Here is a 24,155-nt window from a genome sequence, read left to right as displayed (position 1 = left end):
ACAAAAGTCTATATTCAACAAAACTTGAAAATCTGAATGAAATGGACAATTTCCTAGACAGATACCAGGTACCGAAGTTAAATCAGAAAGAGATAAACCATTTAACCAACCCCATAACTCCTAAAGAAATAGAAGCAGTCATTAAAGGTCTCCCAACCGAAAAGAGCCCAGGTCCAGACGGGTTTAGTGCAGAATTCTATCAGACCTTCATAGAAGACCTCATACCAATACTATCCAAACTATTCCACAAAATTGAAACAGATGGATCACTAACGAATACCTTCTACGAAGCCACAATTACTCTTATACCTAAACCACACAAAGACCCAACAATTCCCTTATGAATATCGACGCGAAAATACTCAATAAAATTCTTGCAAACCGAATCCAAGAGCACATCAAAACAATCATCCATCATGATCAAGTAGGCTTCATTCCAGGCATGTAGGGATGGTTTAATATACAGAAAACCACCAACATAATCCACTATACAAACAAACTGAAAGATAAAAACCACATGTTCATTTCACTAGATGCCGAGATAGCATTTGACACACCTTCATGATAAAAGTCCTGGAAAGAACAGGAATTCAAGGCCCATACCTAAACATAGTAAAAGCCATATACAGCAAACCAGTAACTAACATTAAACTATATGGAGAGAAACTTGAAGCAATCCCACTAAAATCAGGAATTAGACAAGGCTGCCCAGTCTCTCATTACTTATTCAAAATAGTTCTCCAAGTGTTAGCCAGAGCAATCAGACAACAAAAGGAGATCAAAGGGATACAGATTGGAAAGGAAGAAGTCAAAATACCACTATTTGCAGATAATATGATAGTATATTTAAGTGATCCCAAAAGTTCTACCAGAGAACTAATAAACCTGATAAACACCTTCAGCACAGTCATTAGGTATAAAATTAACTCAAATAAATCAGTAGCCTTCCTCTACACAAAAGAGAAACAAACCAAGAAAGAAATTAGGGAAATGACACCCTTTACAATAGTCCCAAATAATATAAAATACCTCGGTGTGACTTTAACCAAGCAAGTGAAAGATCTGTATGATAAGAACTTCAAGCCTCTGAAGAAAGAAATTGAAGAAGATCTCAGAAGATGGAAAGATCTCCCATGCTCAAGGATTGGCAGGATTAATATAGTAAAAATGGCCATTTTACCGAAAGCGATCTACAGATTCAATGCACTCCCCATCAAAATACCAATCCAATTCTTTAGAGAGTTAGACAGAACAATTTGCAAATTCATCTGGAATAACAAAAAACCCAGGATAGCTAAAACTATCCTCAACAATAAATGGACTTCAGAGGGAATCACTCTTCCTGAACTCAAGCAGTATTACAGAGCAATAGTCAGAATGGCTAAGATCAAAAACTCCAGCGACAGCAGATGCCGGCAAGGATGTGGAAGAAAAATCAACACTCCTCCATTGTTGGTAGGATTGCAGACTGGTACAACCAGTCTGGAGGTTCCTCAGAAAATTGGACATTGAACTACCTGAGGACCCAGCTATACCTCTCTTGGGCATATACCCAAAAGATGCCCCAACATATAACAAAGACACATGCTCCACTATGTTCATAGCAGTCTTATTTATAATAGTCAGAAGCTGGAAAGAACCCAGATGCCCTTCAACAGAGGAATGGATACAGAAAATGTGGTACATGTACACAATGGAATACTACTCCGCTATCAAAAACAATGACTTTATGAAATTCATAGGCAAATTAATGGAACTGGAAAATATCATCCTGAGTGAGGTAACCCAATCACAGAAAAACACACATGGTATGCACTCACTGATAAGTGGTTATTAGCCCAAATTCTCGAATTACAGAACACATGAAACTCAAGACGGATGACCAAAATGCGAATGCTTCACTCCTTCTTTAAAAGGGGAACAAGAATACCCTTGGCAGGGAAGGGAGAGGCAAAGATTAAAACAGAGACTGAAGGAACACCCATTCAGAGCCTGCCCCACATGTGGCCCATACATATACAGCCACCCAATTAGACAAGATGGATGAAGCAAATAAGTGCAGACCGACAGGAGCTGGATGTAGATCTCTCCTGAGAGACACAGCCAGAATACAGCAAATACAAAGGCAAATGCCAGAAGCAAACCACTGAACTGAGAACAGGACCCCCGTTGAAGGAATCAGAGAAAGAACTGGAAGAGCTTGAAGGGGCTCGAGACCCCATATGAACAACAATGCCAAGCAACCAGAGCTTCCAGGGACTAAGCCACTACCTAAAGACTATACATGGACTGACCCTGGACTCTGACCTCATAGGTAGCAATGAATATTCTAGTAAGATCACCAGTGGAAGGGGAAGCCCTGGGTCCTGCTAAGACTGAACCCCCAGTGAATGGGATTGTTGTAGGGAGGGCAGTAATGGGGGGTGGGGTGGGGAGGAGGACACCCATATGGAAGGGGAGGGGGAGGGTTTATGGGGATGTTTGCCTGGAAACCGGGAAAGGGAATAACAATCAAAATGTAAATAAGAAATACTCAAGCTAATAAAGAAAAAAAGAAAAAAAATTGAAACCAAAAAAAGAAAAAAAAGAAATACCCAATTTAATAAACATGAGAAAAAAAAAAAGAGTATTTGCCTCTCTTGTGGAGGACCTGGCTTCAGTTCCCAGCACCCACATGGTTGCTAACAACAGTTCATATCATCTCCAGTTCCAGGAGATCTGAAGTCCTGTTTTGGCTCATGAATGGATACTGCACTCATGAAGTCCACAAACATGTGCAGGTAAAACACCCATATACATAAAATAAACTCTCCAGAGAGAGGACTCCTACAGTTACTATCAAAAACAAACAAAAATAAAATTAAAAACTGAACAAGAGACTTAGATAGACATATCTGCACATAAGATATGCAAAAGATGCATGAGGCAATGACCATCATCTGTAATCATTAGCAAAGCATGACTTGAATCCATGATGAGTTAGAGACAAGTGTGTAGAGACAGCTATTACAGAAGCAAAATGGTTAAACAACAAATACCCCAATCCAGCAATAACAATGAAACCAGACGTACTGACTGTTGGCAAGCATCTGCAGTCATTTCAACAATGTATACTCTTGGTGACAATGCAAAGATACAGTATCTGTGGGACACATTATGGAGGTTCCCCCAAAATGCAAAATACACTTATAACTCCACTCTTGAATATTTACCCAATGAAAATAAAATCTAAAAACTTTTTAACCCCCCCGGGGGCCTGAGCAGTGTGAAGAAGCAGCGAGGATGACCTCCGGACCGACCAACCCACGTACTTCTGTATACCAGTGTTCAGTACCGCTGTCCCTGCCACCGCTGCCGCTGCCATGCCCAAAAGAAAGGCTGAAGCATCCCGCTAAAGGACACGAAGCCAAGGTGAAGGACGAGTCACAGAGAAGATCTGCAAGGCGGTCTGCTAAACCTGCTCCTCCAAAGCCAGAGCCTAGGCCTAAAAATGCCCCTGCAAAGAAGGGAGAGAAGGTACCCGAGGGGAAGGCGGATGCCGGTAACGATGCGAACAATCCTGCAGAAAACGGAGATGCCAACACAGACCAGGAATAGAAAGCTGAAGGTGCTGGAGAGGCTGGATGACGTGTGTGTAGTTTTTTTTTTTTTTTTTCGGAGCTGGGGACCGAACCCAGGGCCTCGAGCTTGCTAGGCAAGCGCTCTACCGCTGAGCTAAATCCCCAACCCGCGTGTGTGTAGTTTTGATAACTGTGTACTTCTGGTGACTGTACAGTTTGAAATACTATTTTTTAATCAAGTTTTATAAAGATGCAGAATTTTTTTAAACTATATTGTTAGCACACAAAACACTTCATTGTTGGGGGGTGCGGGGGAGGATCATGTGTCACCAACAAAATATCACCCAAGGTGAATTGAGGACAGAAAACCTCTTTCCTTGATAATTTCGAAAGGTTCCTGTTGGCTTCCAGGAGGGACATCCTGGTCTTGCATAGGTAGGAAACTCTAAATTCATTTCTATATCTGATTCCTCCTGTACCATCAACATAGACTTAATTCCTTTAAAACAAGAGACCTGTTGGAGTCTCACCCCCAAAATTGGTCTTCTAGTCTATTGGGCGATGTGGACTTTACAGTGACTTCTGTGTTCTCAGAAGAGCGCTGGTTCCTTTATAAAAGATTGTAGATCTTCAGACTGACTGATGGTTCTGCCATGTTCAGTTCCTGACAGTAAGGGTCAGTGTGTAAAAAGCTGTTAAACAACTTCCTTAATGTGAAATGTCAATCCTCACTCTAAGCTACTTCCCCTTTCAAAGACTTGAATGAAGACTTTGTTGGGTTTTATAGTGGATTTCTGATTTTGGTAGTCTATACAAGAAGGGAATTTGGAAGTTCTTGTATATTGTTGACTGTCTGCCCATGTCCTGCCTGAAATACCATGATTGCTTATAAAAAGTATCTTTAATAAAGCTGGCTACAGTTAAAAAAAGAAAGAAAAGAAAATCTAGAAAAGAGGTAGGTATAGTGCTGTGTTCATCTGAAATTCTTCCTTTTTCCTTCTTTTATTTTTCTCTCATACATTAAATCCTGACTGCAATTTTCCCTCCTTCCCCTCCCTTCCCTTCCCCCAGTCTCTCCTCACACCGCCCCTCTCTCCCAGACCCACTCCTCCTCCCCTCAGAAAGAGCATGCCTCCCAGGAATGTCAAAGGAGCAGTGCAGAACAAGCTACAAGACCATCACCTCAGGGATCTCCCTGGGAAGGGGAAATAGAATAGAATTCATGGGTGGACTGGGGACAGGTGGGGTTGGGCACAAGAGGAATCAGGGCAGGAGGGAGAAAATACTAGGAGAAAAAATGACTAGAATTAGCGGCATTTTGGGGGCAAGGTGGAAACTTAGTACAATGGAAAGTCAATGAAATCTATGAGAGTAACCTTAGCAAAGACTCCTAGTAATGGGGGAAGGGGACCCTGAACCAGCCATCTTCCGTAACTAGGCAAAGCCTCACGTGGAGTGATTGGGACACCAACTTAGACACAAAACCTTCAACCTACAGTCTGTCCTTCCTTCAGAGCATTCTGGACTGAAGCCTTGAGGAAGAGACCAGAGAGACTCCATGTACTGGTTGCTGGGAGCAGATCCAGAGCCTCACAGCCAGACGTTAGCTGGGAGCTTGGGGAGTCGTGCGGAGTGGGGGAAGGGTCAGAGGAGCCACAGTGGTTAGGGACACCACAAGAACATGAGAACACAGTCTAAAACATCGACAGACGGGACTCACGGGCACTGGCAGAGATCAGGGAGCCGGGAGGGGTCTGACCTCGGTCCCTGCATGTATGTCATGACTGAGTAGCTTGGTATTCTTGTGGGAATCTTGGTGATGGGAGTGGGCGCTGTCTCTGACTCTTTTGCCTACTTTGGGGACCCTTTTTCTCCTCTGGGTTGTCTCATCCAGCCTTGATGTGAAGTACTTTCTCTAACATCAAGAAACAGAAACAAATGTGCATGCCCCTCGAGAGATGAAGGATAAAGACACTGGATGTGCCTACGGAGGACCATTCAGCCACTATGTTAAGGAGATGCTGTCACATGCTATGAATGGGGACATTATATTAGGTGAGTAAATCTGTCAGAGAAGCAGAAGTGCTGCATGCTGCCACCACACGAGTTCCTTAAGTCACATAAATGCACAGAAACACAGCAGAGCCGTGCTTGCTGGGAGCTAGGGAGACGAGTGGGGCAGTGCCGGGCAGTGGGAAGGAGTTCCAGTCACACACTGAAAAGCTTCTAAGAATCTGCTGTATGGTAGTACAGTTGCTTTTAACAATAATGTAGTGTCCACTTAAAAAATCATTTTACAATAAAAACACAGAATTAAAACTTTTAAAATGGTTAAGAAAAAGTCTGAAATGCACTGACAGTACAAACTGTGACAAAATCTAAGCAAAGACAGTATTCGAGGTGTATGTGCTCGACTGGGGACAATAATCCAAGCTTGAGTTAGGGCAGCAGATACTCTCTTTAAATCTCATATTTTCATCTGTAAAATGAACTAGGCTAGAGAAACCTGAATGTATTTCAGCTCTAATGGCCTATGAATCATCTTAACTCAGGAAGCTTAGAATAAAAAATAGATTTGAATAGCGTTCCCCTAAAAGCCAGTTGAGTGTTTTTGAAAAGAGACTATCACTGATTTTTAAAAAAAAATCTTAGAAAAATCAAGTGATGCAGATATCTGCCCCAGTGATGTAATAATAGTTAAACACCGCCACGTAGTTTCTCAGCCAGTTAGGGTTTTTACACAATCCACCCAAATATAAATGAGCTATCTGAAACAATAGTTTGGACATATTCCATGTTATAAAACATCCTAAGTGGTTTAAGAGAGAATCTGGTACATGATATATAAAACATTCTTTCCAAACATGAATACCTAACTTTAGTGGAATTTTAAAAAACTTTCCCTTTTTTTGGCTCCATTATCAGTATGTAGTGCATCTAGAAATAAATATGTTGTCTGGTAGCAAATGCAAAGACTTCGAGATGAGAAGATATGATTTCAAGTCATCATCACTGTCTCCAGGGACATTAGATAGTTACCAAGCCTTAGCGCTCCTGTCTGTACGATGAGAAGCTGCACCCCAACCTTTCGCACTCAGGGCCTCTGGTGCACCGCTTTGTGTGCACAAGGACAGAGTGGCCTCCTCTAGACGCCCTGTGCAGGTTTTGCTATGGATAAGACTTCCCATACTTCCCTGAGTGACAATGGTGACCATGGAAACCCTTGTCTTCCTTATACTCTTGTGGGATGATTTAGTTTCTCCACACTCTGCATGGTTCAGGCTGTGGATGAGCCAGTTAGCCCTTCTTACGTTGAGATATTCCTTTTGTGCCCAATTTTTCAGTTTGTATCATAATGTTCACTTTTATTATATTTTCTGGTTTTAATAAAATTGTATAACTTTCAGTAATGATATTAAGATATTTATTGATTTACAAATATTGAACCATTCTTCCATCCTTGGATAGATCCTACTTTATCAGGGCTTATCCCCTTTTTGTGGGCTCTTGAATTCAATCAACCAATATGTTGATAATGTCTACATATATGTTGGGATACTGGTGTATTGTTTTTGTTTGTTGTGTCCTTCAGTTTGTTATTAAGATAACGGAACCAGTTTGGAAGAATATCTCTCTTGTTTCAATATTTTGGGACAGTCTAAGAAGAATTTAATGTTAGTCATTTTTTTTGTATGTGTAGGTTAAATATGATCACTGGTAAGGACAGACACACCCCTACTATTCTCCTAACTTTGCTAATGGTGACACCCATCCTCTGTTCCTCGGGCTAATCTTTGAGGTGTGACAGTTCTCTGAACTTCAGTTCTCTTCTCCTTTCTATCTGTGCTCTACTGCTCAGTTCTACATCTGCACAGGGAGGTGGCCGCTCTTTAGTTCCCAGTATAGGACTCCCTTGAGCACTCAGGGCAGGATGATCTGTCAGGGCTGAGTTCCCTTTGACTTTGTTTCATCTTCACACCTTTGTTCCTCGTTTCTTCTTGGCCTGCAGGTATGTGATGTTTGTGTATTATTTGCAGGCTATCACACCCTCACAGCCATCTCATACATCCCATGTCCTCACACTGGTACATGTACATGTGGCAGGCCACTTGCTGCATTATAGAATGCTTTTCACAGTAACACATTCTGTTGGCAATGTGCCTAAGCTGCTGATGGACATGCTGCTCTGGCTTTGTGTCTATCTCAGTGTAAAGTCCATGTTGTTTCTTGAACTACCATCAATACTTGTGCTCTCAGTCGGCATCTAGATGGCCTAAGCCCAAGGGCTATAGTGACAAACTACCAGCTGGATTTAGCTGCCTCAGTTAAGGTGGATTTGATGGTTATTCTGGGTGTAGTGCAGTTTCCAAAGGTTATGTGAAGGACAGACCACCCAGCAGGACTAGATGGGTGTGACACAGCAACAAATCCATGTATATGTATAAATGTGTGAGAGAGTATGTAGGGTACAACTAACAAATTATTTTAAAAATAGACCTGAGTAACCAAAAGATTAAATATTTACACACACACACACACACACACACACACACACACACACACACACACACACAACTGAGAGATTCAAAAACAATATATAACCTGCAATTAGTTACTTGGAAGTCAGGATAGAACCTTTGCTAATAAGGTCAAAAGCAGAGGAAACTCACCATACCCTGTATTTCTTGAATTTAAAATTTTTCTTATTTTAAAATACGTGTTCGTTTGTTTTTGTCGTTTTACACAAACATATGCATATCTGTGAAGAAGGAGTCTTACTGCGGAGTCACCTCAGTAGGACTCAGCTGAGGGCAAGTCTGTCGGCCATTTCCATAGTTAGTGACTGGTGAGAGTGGCCCCGCCCCTGAGCAGAGGTCCTGGAAGTTATAAAAAGCTTTATTCCACACTTCCTGCCTCACTTTCACTTGAGTTCCTGTAACCTTAATTTTTCTCAAAGTCTACTTTTAATGATGGTTCTTAAATGCTTTAACTTCCCTTCTAGCCCACCACCCACCAGGGGTGGTGGAAAAGAAAGTGGGCCTGTTAAATGGTTCTTTGGAGCAAATCCTATCTGCGTTATCAGGAAATCAGCAGTTCAGTTCACAGAGTCAGTAGCGGTAGCTCGATCCATTCACAAACACTTCACAGAGATATCAGTAGTTCAGTTTGGTAGAGTTGGGATAACAAACATGAGGCAGAGGTGGTGTTACCTAGCAGAGACAGTCAGGCCTCAGCCTCGGCTCAGCATGAGTCAGCAGGAGGGGCCAGGGTCAACAGGAATGGCAGGAAAAGTCCTCTGCTGTGACTCTCAGCAAAGTGAAGATCAGCAAAGACGCAAGACCAACAAGCACTGTGCAGTTAACTCTATAAGCAAGCCAAGCTCAGCCTCCATCATTGTCCATCAAGTCCTTCTTATAGTCTCTTCAAACATCCTATGTCTTCCATGGGTCTTGCCTCAGCATGTGCATCTGTATTTGCTGACATCACTCTGCCTATCAGCCCAAGTTCTCGGAAACAACAAGAAACTTCAGCACCCCACCAGAAGTTTTTTGGTGCGTTTCTCTCTATGGAGTCCTGACAAATGGAGCTCAAGTATGCAATGTAAGGTGGACTAATACATGCATGTAGTTAGCAAAGAATCCTTTATCATGTGACCTTTTGAGTGTTTGCTTTAGCAAAAACATCCTTTCACCTGTGTCTGCTTCAGGAACTCACTCTTTCACATGTTTGCCTGAGCAAAACACCATCCAACCAAAGAACCCTTAAGTTTCCACTTCAAGTTCCTGCTCTGACTTCCCTCAATGATGACCTATAATCAGGATGTGTGAACCTTTTAAAATCAGGTTTGGTCACACTGATTTAATGACAGCAAAAGAAACCTAACTGTTGCTGAGTTGGATCTGCCGATGTTGTTGGGGGTGGTGGAGGAGAATGTGCAAGTGTTTAGAACTTTGAGATGGAAAAGCCATTTGAGTGCTCAAAACGTAATGGACAGTTTGGTGGGAGCTTGAAAGATAAACATGTTGAGAGAAATACAGATGATGGAGGCCTGGCTTGTAAAGTTTCAGAGGGAAGCAGAGACACAGCAATCATTATATCTGACTTAAGAATCAGTGGTTTGGGGTTGAAAAATCAGCTGTGATTAACAAGAGACCAAAGTTAGTGAGGCAAAAATCCCTGTTGATTATTTCCTTAGGGACATCAGGACACACAAGCTGTGGTCCAGCAGAGGAACGAGGGTGCATCTCAAACTGGAAGCAGAACTTGGTAATGTGTAAGAGTCTCCCAGGTGGTACTGGGTTTGAAGCACAGAAGGGACATGCAGAACAGTTGAGGCTTGGCACTGTGTAAGCTCAGAAGGCATAGGTGGAGAAACAGCCTCAGTTCCTGTGGAGACCTCAGAATGATGGAGATGCCAGGATTTTGGAAGGAATATCAAAAACAGCAGCAGCTATGGAATTGGGCTATTTTGAGCCTATCAGATAAGCTGAGTATGCCAGAATTAGAGGGGAACCACCCAAGCTCTCTGGAGCCCAGAAATCCATGAATGATTATGAGATTTCCACTAACTTCTGTTAAATGTTGGTTTTGCTTTGATCTGATTATCACTGTGCCCTGGGCAGGAGGTTCTAGGTTCCATAAGGAAGCTGATGGAGCAGACACAGGAAAGCTATCCATAAAGCTGTGCTCCTCCACTGTTTCCTCTTCCTCAGGAAGCTGTGCTCCTCCATTGCTTCCACTTTTGTTGCTACCTCAAGCTTCTGCTCTGGCTTCCTTCAAGAACGGGCTATAACCTGAATGCTAAATAAACCGTTTCTTTCCCAAGTGGGTTGTTGTGTTTTTATCATAGCAAAGGAAATCAAACTATGATATGGGAAGTAGAAAGGAATTTGAAGGAAGGGAATGAGGGGAGATTTGATCAAAATTCGTTAATACATCATGTATGAAACGTCAAACAATAAACTTAAAAAATAGTACTAGAAGCCCTAGTGAGACTCAGTAAAGAAAGGAAAATAAGGAAGGCAGAAAGGAAATGCAAAGTGCTGTACATCTAAACAGTAAAACTTTACATTGAAACAGAACAGAACACAGGAAGATTATGATCATGAAAGAGAAAAGCAGAGGTGCTGAACACAGTGCTCAGGGCACGAGAGCTTGGCAATTTGTCCAACATGGACACACCAGGACGGTGTGGCCTGCTGGCCTCAGAATGCACTGCGTTTAGTGCAACCTGCATATGACAAATTGATTAAAAAAAAAAAAAAAGCAGGTAACTCCTTAAGTCAGTGAAAGGCCAGTCAGAACTTGATTCTGTCCCAATGGGCCATTCTGGGTCATCTCTGACAAGCCAAGAAGACCCACATACTTCACAGGAAACTTTTTTAAAGGTTAAACAAAAATGTAATAAAATGACTCAAAATAATCTTTTAGTTGGATCAATTTGGCACATTCCGGAGAATACCTTTGAGCTTGGTCCAATTTAGAATTAAGCCCGAGTTCACCTTAAGAAACAATGAACATGTTTTTAAGTAAAGCTCTGTATTAATAAGAAACATGGATGTGAGTACAAAAAGGATATTATCAACTGAACTGTATCTAAATATTTTACAAAGCTTTCCATGAGCCATCAGTAGATCTTTAAAATGAGTCACTCAACTGTAAACCCAGCCTTTTATGTGTCTGCCAAGCATAAAATTGCCCTACGTTAAGTTTAACACAAATTTCACATTTCAGAGTACTGCGTTCCTGTTCTTTACGGTAATTATGACAGCCATTCAAAAGGTGAAACACACGCTTAGAACAGCCTGCCTGCTGATAAAGTTTAGTAAACGAAGGAAGCAGGCAACATACAGAAATTAGGTCCACATTTAAAGCTGCAGGCCATCAAGCCAAGAAAATAAGTTGAGGAGCCAGGCTGTGCAATCACAATCACTTGTAAAATCATTTCAACTGTTTCTTAGTTGTAATTGTTAGCAGTTTCTTATGACGGTAATCTTAAAAAGCCTTCCACCACCAAAAATTAAATGCACATGTACATTAACATTTTTGTCTACTTATAGTTGAGTGCTGGCTAGTGTGCCAGATTAAAATGTCCTCTTTCCAGTACTGTACTCGCTATTAATTCTAGTACATTTGGTTCCAAGTTAATTTTGTATTATTTTTCCAAATAATGATTCACTAGAAACTGAAGTAATGAAGAATTTGGGAAGGAAAATAGTGACGAGGGCTGTTTAGTATTCTCACACAGCAACACTCCCTCTTAGATGCTCTTCAGGATCCCAGCTTTACACAACAGGATGCTTCAGGCTGGACGGCACGTCAGTGGGACAGTCAGCCCTGGCAGCCTGCCTTCCCACGACCCTCCAGAGATCCTGTTCACACCTGTTCTGAAGAATGCTAACATGGGTAAAAACCCACTTACAACTTAAGTCGATGTTAATCAAAACATTGCCATAAAACCTAAAGTTAATTTTTAAGAATTGATTTCTTACCTGGGTGATCAATTCATGAGCAGAGACTACCTTTTTGCTGATATGTTTAAGAGGCTGTTACCTGGCTGTAGGCCAGTCATAGGGGCCAACCCTGTGCCAAGCAGTGTAGTGACTGGCCTCAGTGACCTAATCTGAGCGATCAGTGTTAACCAGTGGGTAGGGGGAGGAACACTCATTAGCAAATCTCCGCTTTCACTGTTACAAACCTGAGAAGATCCCAAGTACTCAGCAGTTCAGCTTTAGGAAGTCTGCAAACACTTTTATCATTTTTACTTTTATGTGTAAAACAAAACCAATATGCATCCTTGCACATTTCTGACCACTGAAACACACTGTCCTTTCGTGGTAATTTTTCCTATATTTGCAAAGAATGTACAATAACCCTCAGAAAATTAAAAATAAACAAATCAGTCGGGGGCTGAAGCAATGACTCCGGAGCTAAGAGCACATGCTGCTACTGCCAACACTCACAGTGGGTTCCCAGCACCCACACATCAGGCACTCGCCTGCAGCTCCATCCCAGGGAATCTGGGCATCCTCACACATGAATGGCATTTCCTCACAGAAATGAACACATGCACATAAATTAAAACATGACCAAACTTTAAAAAATAAATAAACTCACTAAACATATAATTCTAAGGGGCCAAAAGATCAATTAAATGAATGCAGTTTGCAGGTCATTTACAGTGTGCTCTCATGTTTCAGGTGTCAGATTAGTAACTGTACTTTCATATTCAAATACACGATGTTCACATTCTAAAAAAAAAAAAAAAACTAACCAGTGACAAACATAACTTATCAAGAATAACCCATATATTCTTTGGCCAGAAAGTGCATGCAAAAAAAAATCTGATAAAAAGTATAAGAATGGAATCTCTAGTCAATTAAACAGCATCATATCCTTTTTGCAAAACAGGGGAAAGGCATAGAGATGAACACTCATTACAAACTTACTAACAGATGCTACATGCTGAGTGCTTTACGTACAACCACAATCAACTTAGTGTTCCATACATCCTCAAGCAAGTATGTTCAAACACAAAGCAATAAAGCAGAAACTGCAAGGATTCTGAACTGACCCCACTTCTCCAAGACTGCAGCTCAGTCCATGTATGAGCCCCTGTATATGCAGTCCAAGGATGTATCTGCCCATTTCTTTACATTGTTCCCAGAAGAGTAAGCAAGGTGTACTATCATCTCAGTACAAAACTGTTTGAAGGAGGTTATTTCTGATAGTCCAAGAGTTCAGTTCTATGAGCATGGTTTCAAAAGAATCATTTCTGATTCCCATGCGCTTACACTACGTGGGAACTGCCAGTATTAAAGACTAAACCCTGTGTTATGAAAATACGCAGATTGAAGCTTTGTCAGTGTTTAAATGACAGAGGCTTAGAAAGGAGATGAGACTTGGCAATGTTGAGATCCACTGATTTACACTGGAAAATGGATGTGTTTCAGGTGGGAGGGATGTTTGGTTTCTGAGATGGTGGCAATCCAGCCTAGGACATGGTGCATACTAGGCAAGCGCTCTTCCACTGAACAGTACTCTCATCATGTGATATGAAGAAAAATGTCTAGGGCTGGAGAGATGGTTCAGTGGTTAAGAGCACTGGCTGCTCTTCCAGATGACCATGGCTTCATTCTTAGCACCCATCTGGTGGTTCACAACTGTCTATAACTCCAGCACCAAGGAGTCAATATCTTACGTCTTCCAACACATGGTATACAGACATAAATGCAGGCAAAAGTCCATACATATAAAATGAAAATAAATACATTTTTAAAAATCTTTTTAAAATGGAAAATATATGTATGTACAATGAAAAAGCATTTGAGATTTGAGTCATAATCATTTTAAGTAAGTTGATTTTCAAGTGTCTGACTATTAGGTGGAAAAAAGTCATGAAATTTCATATTTTCAATCTAATATTAACTTAATAGGCTTAAAAACAGCATTCAACAAAATATAAAAATGTATGTTACAATACAAACAGCATAGCAATTGTCTTTATACTGTATTATAAATGTGATATAATCATATATGTTATATATACCATATATATGTGTGAATGTGTATAAATAGTATAAATGAGGTTTGAGACTAAAACTCAGTGACAGAATACTTGTCTACTATGCACAAAGGCCTGGGCTTAAAAAAGAAAAGAAAAAGTTCATATTATAATTATATGAAAATTACTTTATACCTAAGGATTAGGAACTATTAAAAAACTGATTGAAAGATAATAGATTTTTAGACTTGTATTTTATTATTTATAAGAATGTTATATAAATGAAGAATGACAACTTTTAAAGTATTACCGTCATGTAGATGGATAGTACTCATACTGCGCTGGCTTAAGGACTCAAGTGTTTATGTTTCAATCTTCCAGCTACTCAGCAGTTTGAGGACAGCAGACACTGTCACTCCGTGTTCCCTGCACTGTGCTTAGCACTGCATCACAGCCTAACAGAACCAGGCGTGACCAGTGACCACAACCAACTGGGTATCACACAAAAAATAGGAACTTACTGTTATTCGCTGGTTCCGGAAATCCAGGCTTTGGACCACTCCATCCTTTGTTTTCCCCGGTCTGAAAGGTTAAGTCAGCTGTTACAGTCTACAGAATCGAGTGCATTAAAACAATGCCTACTGACCACCTTAGCAAAAGCAAAAACCCCCCTGGGGCTCTGGAGTGTGTCCTCTGCATCAGTCCCCAGAGTGGGGCTGCCATAACCAGTGTGAACAGTACACAGTCCTTGTTCCACAGTGAGTCTAGTCTACCTCTCCTGCTACCCTGAGCTGCTTCCATTTTTAATATAAGTTTGTACATATGTATGGCATCAAGAAAAACCACCACATATAATATGTACTACATAGAAAACGATCAGTAATTTTTACTCAAAAAGTAAAAGAATGTCCTCATTACCCTAAAATCAAAATAAGGACAGAAATGCTACTGTGTCCACTCTGGAAAAACATTTTGTTGGGTATCACCAAAATATAATTTTACCAAATAAGTTAGAGAATATTATTTTTAAAGATTTTTTTTGTCTTTTTCATTATACATCTTAAGGTGGCAAGGAAACATACCTGCAGAAGAGAAGGAAAACAAAAAACTAAGAATTGTGAAACACAGTTGACACTGTTAACAAAGGTGCAGCTTGCCATGACCAGGAAGCAGTCACACTCTCCCATTAGTGCTCCTATACCCTTGGGCCACAATCTTCTCCTCTTCACATTTGCCCCCACCACCTGCCCAGGCATTACTGCTGTCTCTGACTATGAAATTCTAACAATGACAGCCCTTGCACAACGGAAGTTGCTGTACAATAAAGTAGTCTAACAGTACTAACCACTAACAATTCTAACATTTAAGAAAGATACACTTGGTAACGAGCTAACTGTTTTCACACAGTCTAATGTGTTGTGACCATTTTGGCTTCTAAAGAAGTGGCCTGGGGTCATTCACATATCAGGTAGTTTTCCCAAGTCAAGAAATAGAAAGTAACCATACTTCAAGGGGTTGGGTTTGTTTTGTTTTGCTTTGTCTTCTGTTTTTCTTCTTGCAGCTGTTTTGTTTTATCTTAGGCACTGACCCACTGAATCCAGAGCCTTGTGCAGAAGCTAATCAAGCATCCTAACCACCGCACCTCACTGCACCGATGGTTCACTGATAGCTTTGTACATAGACAGGAATTAGAACCCAACAAGAAAGGACCACAGATGGATGAATAAGTGCAAATTGTCCAACTAAGAAGGGAACAGTGGGATGAAGAGCAGTGTAAAACGAGAACGGCTTGAGCTAGAGAAGCAGCCCAGTGGCTAAGGGTACCTGCTGCTCTCTCTCTGGCCTCTCTTCAGCCTGGATACCAGTGTCATTCTCTGGTTCCTGTTTGTGCAGGTGTTCTTGCCTTCTGTATGCACTACACAAATTACCTGTACATGAATCTTAACAAACACACATACAAAATATCCTTGGAGTGTCCCTTCCTCTCTTTATGTCTAACCCTGGTTTCTCTGCTCGGACGCTCATCTGAACAACTCTCCTTGCCTCTGACTGCCCTCTCTACTGTCAGCCTCTCAGCTCAAATCCATTCTCCACACGTTTTATGCACATAACTAGATTAAGTTTAAGCCTTAAATGAACAATTCTTTAAGCCATTTACTTTGTATTAAGACAGTGACAACTGACCTCCCTCTCTCTCTGTAATATGATCAGAACAACTCTCCCAACACTTAATGGCTGAATTCCTTGAGAGTAAAGACCAGGTTTCAGTCCACTTGTGTCTGGCATTTAGTGGGTGTGGGTGTGATGATTAATTTCATATGTCAAGTTGTATGAGCCAGAGTCCAAGTATTGGTAAAACATTAATTGAGGTGTTTCTGAGGAAATTTGAGGTGATCCACTCATTTAAATTGGTGGGCTTTAGGTAAGCATATTATCCTTCACAATATGGAGGACAACATGCACTCAATTGACAATACCAACAACTACAGCAGCAGCAGCAGCAGCAGCAGCAGCAGCAGCAGCAGCAGCAGCAGCAGCAGCAGCAGCAGCAGCAGCAGCAGCAGCAGCTGCCAGCAAGGTTAATTTCCCTGAGGAAGGGATTCTCTAGCAGAAGGTCTGTGGACTAGAAGTGGACCTGCTTCCTGAGTCTTCAGCCTGCTGGGCCTTCCTACAGACTGCAGATTACCAAAGCCTCCGCAGTCATGTAGAGCATTCTTTAGCATAAGTCTGTGCACTTCACTTTACTCTTCTGTGCACAAGTGTACACATCCGGTTGTTTGTTTCTCTGGAGAATACTTGCTAATACAGCAGGTATGCAAAAGAAACAAATAAACAAACTTCTCAAGTAAAGGAAATACTGGGTTTTGTTTAGATTTCCTTCATTTATAAATAAATGTCTCTAAAGAGGCTCATTATGACATATTTTTATAAGTTACTCATCAGTTTTAAGTCAACATAAATATGCTAAATTAAAACAAGATCTACCAAAATGCAAACATGTGTTCTGTGTTACAAATACTTTTTAAAGGAGAAAAGGCATTGACTAGCTAGGCTAAAAAACAAACAGAATTGAAATCTCTATTTCATAGACGAATGAATTTTTTAAATCGTTTAAAAAAAACCATAGCACTGTATGTTGATGTCAAGGCAATACATGGTTGAGTGAGGTGGGGACAAAGATTTGCAAGGCGGGAGAGAGGGAGGAGGAAGGTCAAGATGGAGGCCATGTAGGAAGATGGCTCAGATTTAGGGGGACTAGACTGATTTTATCTTGTCTTCATATTTTTATCAATTAGCAGTGAATTTACTGTGTAGATAAATTATGGATTGATAATGTAACATGTAAATCTAATTGCTAAATTACAAGTTTCTGGAACTTTGATTTTACTGGGCTAAAGAGGACATAGTGTGTGAAAGAAATGGCTGAGGTAGTTGGAACGTGCAGTTGGATCTGGTTCTGTTGCCTGCGCAGAGTGAGAATGTGCAGAGCCGGGAGAATGAGGGTGTGTGTGTGTGTGTGTGAGTGTGTGTGTGTGTTTGTGTGATGTGTGTGTGTGAGTGTGTGTTTGTGTGTGTGTGAGTGTGTGTGTGAGTGTGTGTTTGTGTGATGTGTGTGTGAGTGTGTGTGATGTGTGTGTGAGTGTGATGTGTGTGAGTGTGTGTGTGATGTGTGTGTGAGTGTGTGTGTGTGATGTGTGTGTGAGTGTGTGTGTGATGTGTGTGTGATGTGTGTTTGTGTGTGTGTGAGTGTGTGTGAGTGTGTGTTTGTGTGATGTGTGTGTGAGTGTGAGTGTGTGTGATGTGTGTGTGAGTGTGTGTGTGATGTGTGTGTGAGTGTGTGTGATGTGTGTGTGAGTGTGTGTGTGAGTGTGTGTTTGTGTGATGTGTGTGTGTGAGTGTGAGTGATGTGTGTGTGAGTGTGTGTGTGATGTGTGTGAGTGTGTGTGTGATGTGTGTGTGAGTGTGTGTGTGTGATGTGTGTGTGAGTGTGTGTGTGATGTGTGTGAGTGTGTGTGTGATGTGTGTGTATTTGTGTGTGTGAGTGTGTGTGTGTGAGTGTGTGTGTGTGATGTGTGTGTGTTTGTGTGATGTGTGTGTATGTGAGTGTGTGTGTGTGTGTTTGTGTGATGTGTGTGTGTGTGAGTGTGTGTGTGAGTGTGTGTGTGAGTGTGTGTGTGTGTGTGTGTGTGTGTGTGATGGTAACTACTGCCTAGGAACTGCGCAGAGAGGGTGGCTAATGGGAGACTGAATGGAGAACTAATGGAGAACTGCAGGAGAGGGCGGCTTGTGGACTGAATGACAGAGTAGCATCTGGGGCTAGCAGATCCAGCTTTCAGGAACTGATAGAAAATGTTCCTTTTTAAATTTTTACTGCAACACAGCACCCTCAATTAAGCAAAGCATGATTAAATGTTCATCAGAAGATGTCTTGTTTCTCCCTCTAAGCATAAAGAATGTGCCCCTGCAAAAACTTAGGCCATTCTGAAACAGAGTCCTGTGAGAAGGTTCTGCTCAATGCCAAATTACTTTTAGAAAGGTAATTATTATACCTGTTTTATTGTAAATTTTTATGTGACAAAATGCTTAGTAGAAATAATTTCTACATAAGCATAGATAAAAAATGGTAGGTAAAAAACAATAAAATTAATTCAATTCTAGCCACTTTGTCACCAACCCTAAACCCAGGCCTCTCTCCCACTGAGTCATGCCAATGATGTCATTAACTGCTGCAGAAGAGAGGACCATGAACATGGTCTTGAGAAAAGAGTAAATGGTCTTTCAGCTTACTTTTAAATTTAAAGTAAACAAAAAAATTAGTCTATAGAGAGCCTGTCTAATATAATTACTGCCCTAAAGAGTTAAGCAAAAATTTTATTTCCAGTGTTTTCACTGTATTCCAGAAACAAAGACAATTATTGGTTCCTGTTCTTAAAGGCACAAATACAGACAAAAGTGACTCGTGAAACAGTAAGTTAAGCAATATTGTATTGGTATGAATGTCATACAAATATTTTAGTATTGCTAATCCTAAAATTATCGTTACGCCAACACTTAATCCTCCCCAAAAGTAGATGCTATTTTGTACCAGCAACATCTAACATGGAGACTACTGTCTCATAAAAATGAAACTCCTAGTGAACTTTAAAGCAGAGGAGATCAGAATAAGCCAGTTGTGTTAACATTGGGACAGGATGCACAATGCACTAATGCCCACTCTCACCTTGTCGAGCTGATCCTGAAGACTAGTGGACGCTTTATAGCCGAGCTGTAACAGCATAGCTTCTGCAGCATTTTTCTTGGCTATCTTTTTATTAGGTCCTGTTCCAGTCGCAACTTCATTGCCTACCTTGACCTATTGAGGTTAAAGAAATTCATGATTAGCAAACAACGAAGCTCTTACATTATAAAGCACTGCACAGAACTAAAAATCATGGTTAGTCCAAAACAGAACAGAAAGAGAAAGTCTCACTCATGTAAATTATACACACAAGTGGAAATGGGACCACATGGGTCCTCATACTATCTGTGGCCGTCCTCTCAGGGCCCCTCTTCCAGGGGGGCCTTATACATTTTAACTCCTTTTACATTTTTGTTTTATAAACCTTGTACCTTTTGATTTTTTAAACCATACTCATTTAAACAAATAAAAGATAAGGTTTATATCAGTACAGGGTTTGTTCCTACATTTAGCACTCTTTATTTCCAGTAATAAACTAAGAAAGTGGAGTTTCATATTGATGTCATTTAAACGAATGTTCAAGATTTACATGAATTTATATTAGGCCTGGGGACACTGCTCACTGTAGAATATTTGCCTAACACATACAAGGTCCTAGGTTCGATGTCTAGTACAGAAAACATTCTATTAAATAGTTCCTAAAGAGAGTTATTATATATGGCTGAGTATAACAGTGTAGTGAATAAAAGGTCTTCAAGTGAGTCTGAGATTCCCTCTGCATAAGAGGCTGAGCATTATTAACCACTCCCTCAACATCAAGCCCCTCAGGAGTACAGAAGGAATAACAACAACTATGTCATTGTTGCTTTGGAGATTAAGAAAATCTGTATTGACTACAATGCTCAATCAATCATAGCTGATTAGTGAACAGAAAACTTCCCATAACCTTATATGAGCAATTTAAACATAATATAAGCACACACACACATTTGAATAATATATGAGCCATCTTGTATACAAATTTTCTGAGCAAGACTATTTTATAGAGGCATATACTAAGAGAAACAAAGTTATAAAAACTAAATTGAAAAGAAGAAAGGCAAGAAGAAATCTACCAAGTGTCATTAAAATATTGGTGCTCTTACAGAGGACTCAGGTTAACTCACTAACACCCCAATGGCGGCTCACAACTCTGAGTTTAGCTCCCAGAGGTACAGAGCCCTCTTCTGCAGGCACACAAAACACTTTAAACATACGAATTATAAATGAACCTTAAAAATACTAATAAATGGGACAATGTGGCACGCAAATTTCAGGCAATGGTGTTATAATGCTTTTTTGTGTCAAACTAGTCTACAAGTTCACCGAATTCCTATCAAAATCTCACATGTATCTTACACTACTTGACAAGCTGATTCTCGGGTTTACATAGTGGGGAGAGTGCTAAGAACAGCCTGGTTCTGAGAAAGAAGAGTAAGACCATATTTCTACACTTACCTGAACTTTTATATAGCAACATAAGAGGGGGCAGATAAATTTGCACATATTAAGTTACTTTTGCTTTCGAAAAAATACTAGTGAAAAATGGTCAGGAGCTCAGGGACAGTTGAGCTCTAGCTGCACCAGGAGAGGATCTGTGTTTGAATCCCACCTACATAGGGTGTGTCCACGGGGTGTGGTGACTCTCTTAGACTCCAAGCCTTGAAGGCAGTACGAGGAAGTACTCCCAGAGCTGCAGTCTGTGAGTAAGTCACTGTAGCCAACTCTGGGTCTGACTAGGAGGCCAATCTTCCTGAGTAAGGTGGGACCTGAGCAGTCGCTACCATTCCTGTACTAGAGGACAGACATGGCATCCACAGCTGGGTATAATTGACTGTGCATTACTTTCAGTTTTATCTACGCTACTATTTCCATTGCTACTTTTAAGGTTTAGTAAATCAATCACTTTTAAGAAGCAGGATCTACAACACAAAGGATTTACAACACAAATAAAAACTTAAACTTAAGTATGTAAGTCATTTGGTAAAGGGATGGACTCCCAGGAATTTGGGTAGATGACCTAAGTGACAGCTGCTGCAGACATGGAACACACACGTTCACTGCGGAATCGCTGTGTAGCTACCATAACCTACCACACAGTTTAAGTCTGTACAGTGTTTTGAGAGCTATCAGTGTTTCTCTTCCCAGTGAGAAAGGCCATCTGCTGGCTGGTCTGGGCTTCTGTGGGCCGCACTTGAACAGCACTGCAGAAGTGAACACACTGGTGGGTCCTTGGGGCAGTGTGAACTCAGTCCCTGCCCTATCAGTGCCGGCCTGACCCTGACCTCGACACAGCCCGTGGAAGACGAGCTCCCACCCTCAGCCATGCCCTTCTAATACCTGCTGTTTTCCCAGGGCTTGGCTTGTTCCCCAGATTCACCAGCCCTCACACTGTTCTGGAACAATTGTTGGTGAAGAGATTAGACCAGCTGCATCAAAGCCTCCTCCACTTCTTTGGGGGACTGGGGGTAGTGGTGTCAAAAGGTTCACCAAAGTAAGCAGAAGCCAAGACCACAGAGCCAGCCGCAAAGATGCTGAAGACCATCTTCTTGCTTCCGTCTGCCACATCCCTCACTGGGTCATGCCCCAGTCTCCACTGCTTTATCCTCACATACTCTCTCCGCACGCACGCACGCTGTCCTTTCGACCCAGGCTCCTGCCCTTGGAGGACTTGGTTATCCTGATTCTTTCTAAAGATGTCTTTCCTTCCTAACAGGTGTTTCCCTCCTCGCCCATCCCCTGTCTCACACTTTCATTTGTAAGTAGTTAATTCAGTCGTCTTTGAGTTGTGATCTAGAATGATTCTCACTCCTTGCTAACAAACACTATGATCATTCAAAGGATCACTTGAGTATAAAAGTCAAACCACACAGGGATCATCTTCCTACAAGACTCACCGATGCTGTAAGACCACAAGTAAAATCTTTACATAAAAATATTGATGTCTAGGGGCTGGGGATTTAGCTCAGTGGTAGAGCGCTTACCTAGGAAGCGCAAGGCCCTGGGTTCGGTCCCCAGCTCCAAAAAAAAAAAAAAAAATATTGATGTCTGATCAAATTGGCTCTCTACTATGCTGTAGATGGTCAGATGGTCAAGTTTTTGCCTTGAACAAAACATTCTGTAATTTCAACCTTTCAAATTAACAAAATAGATTCTTGAATTCTTAAGAACTAAGAATCAAAAACATTACTATATTCTACTTCATGGAAAGGCTAGCACAGCGCTCTTGGTCCCAATGTCTAGACACAGGAGAATTCCTAGCTTTGACGTTGGGGTTTACAGCAGTGGTTTGCTATCACTACATCGTAACTTAGCAATTCTAACAGAAGCATCTCAAAAAAGGAGAGCGGCAACTACATAGGAAATGTTTATGGCAGTCCCACTATTTACCAATACCTGGCATCACATGCACACAGGAATGCAAAGCTTAGCTTATGTGTGAATGATTAATTAATTCAAGGTTCCATGTTTGGATGTTGAAATATCTAATACACAGTTCAACACTTAATAGACAACTGTTGATGTTATCTATATTGTTTGAAAGCTAAGATCCTTGGGTTGGTCTATAAAAACGTTCTTTCACCATAGGAAACTGTTAAAGTTCGAAAATAATAAAGTATAGCCTGGTTATTAAGATTCTTCTCATGAATATCATGGTAAGAAAAAGATTGTAATTTTCAGAGCTATGTACTAGGTAAGTCTGAAACAACAAAGTTAGAAGTTAGCTTTAAATTTTCTATACAGGGAGAAAGAAATCCAGAGAGAAAAGTGAGAAGTCCCAGCTGAGTCCATCATGGCAAAGGTCGTACTTGCATGGAGAACTGTTATACTGTTTCCTTCGTACCTTTCAACATCTGGTTAAAGATTTATTTTAAGTGTGCTCATGTCTGTATTTTGTGCCTTTCTGTATGTATGTGACTAGAGGAAGTGTAGGTGCCCAAAGAGACCAGAGGTGTCTGAGGCCCTCCACCCTCTGTAGCTGAAGTCACAGGCGGCTCTGAACTGCCTGCTGCAACATTATGAAGTATTAAGAACTGGGCTTGGGGTCTCTATAAGAAGAGTACAGGCTCTTAACTACTTAAGCCATTTCATGAGCCCTGGATGCATTTCTTAATAACAATTAGAGCCCAGGTTGCTCCTCATCTGTGGCTTGAACTGACAAACACAGATGTGTCTGGCCAGGCTTGAAAAGAACAAGGCAGTCTGGGTGTTAGGGCTCACTCCTAGCTCACACAGAGCAACCAGCCTTCAAGTTTCTTGGCTGCACAAAAAACGATAGGTCTCTCCCTCATTTCCCACCATGGTCAGCTGGCCAGGATGGGAGCACTAACTTCCCAGCGTCCCATAACCTTATGCCCTTGGCTCATCTCCATAGCCTGTATCTACCCTTATTTTGTTTCTAACCCCCTTCGTCTCTGATCATAATGACTACTCGCCCTGGCTGTAAGTTGCAACATGAAGAGTTAAGAGGCAGACATCAAATGATAAGCTGTGGTAAATAACCCCTGTGAACTCACAGGCCCTTCCAAACCTTAGGCTGCCCATCTAACATGTCCTTGACACCAGCATGCTTCCACCAAGTAGATAGGTGAGCCCAAGAGAAATGAATGCTTCACAGTGTAAATGCTACAAACCTTCCAAGAACCCGTCTGCATTCACCACATCACTGCCACCCTGAGAATCCCTCAATCTTTTCACTGATTTCAGAAACATTTACTCCGAAGCTTAAGATACCTGCATTACAAACTCTCGACGGCGAGGCATTCCACGTTCTGAAAGTAAAACGTAATCAGGCTCCTTTTCCTTTCTGGCCTGCTGGATTTGAGCCAGGCGGCTAATGGGGTTCATTCCTTGACCATACTCGGGTCCAGCC

General features: G+C 41.2%; 1 protein-coding gene across 19 annotated transcripts in view; it reads right to left on the bottom strand.

The window, feature by feature from the left end:
- Window positions 1-24,155, bottom strand: part of Stau2 (staufen double-stranded RNA binding protein 2) — a 245,859-nt gene that overhangs the window by 112,262 nt on the left and 109,442 nt on the right. For all 19 annotated transcript variants that reach the window (XM_087660245.1, XM_087660247.1, XM_087660251.1 and 16 more), the window contains 3 exon segments: window positions 24,017-24,154; window positions 19,286-19,417; window positions 14,586-14,646 (listed from right to left, as the gene is read on the bottom strand). In XM_087660245.1, the coding sequence (XP_087516371.1) occupies window positions 14,586-14,646; window positions 19,286-19,417; window positions 24,017-24,154 (331 nt within the window).

Source organism: Rattus norvegicus, chromosome 5 (assembly GCF_021556685.1).
Source record: "Rattus norvegicus strain SHRSP/BbbUtx chromosome 5, alternate assembly SHRSP_T2T, whole genome shotgun sequence".
Lineage (NCBI taxonomy): Eukaryota > Metazoa > Chordata > Mammalia > Rodentia > Muridae > Rattus > Rattus norvegicus.
The sequence above is the reverse complement of the archived record's forward strand: the minus strand, read 5'-3'. Positions and strand labels throughout refer to the sequence as shown.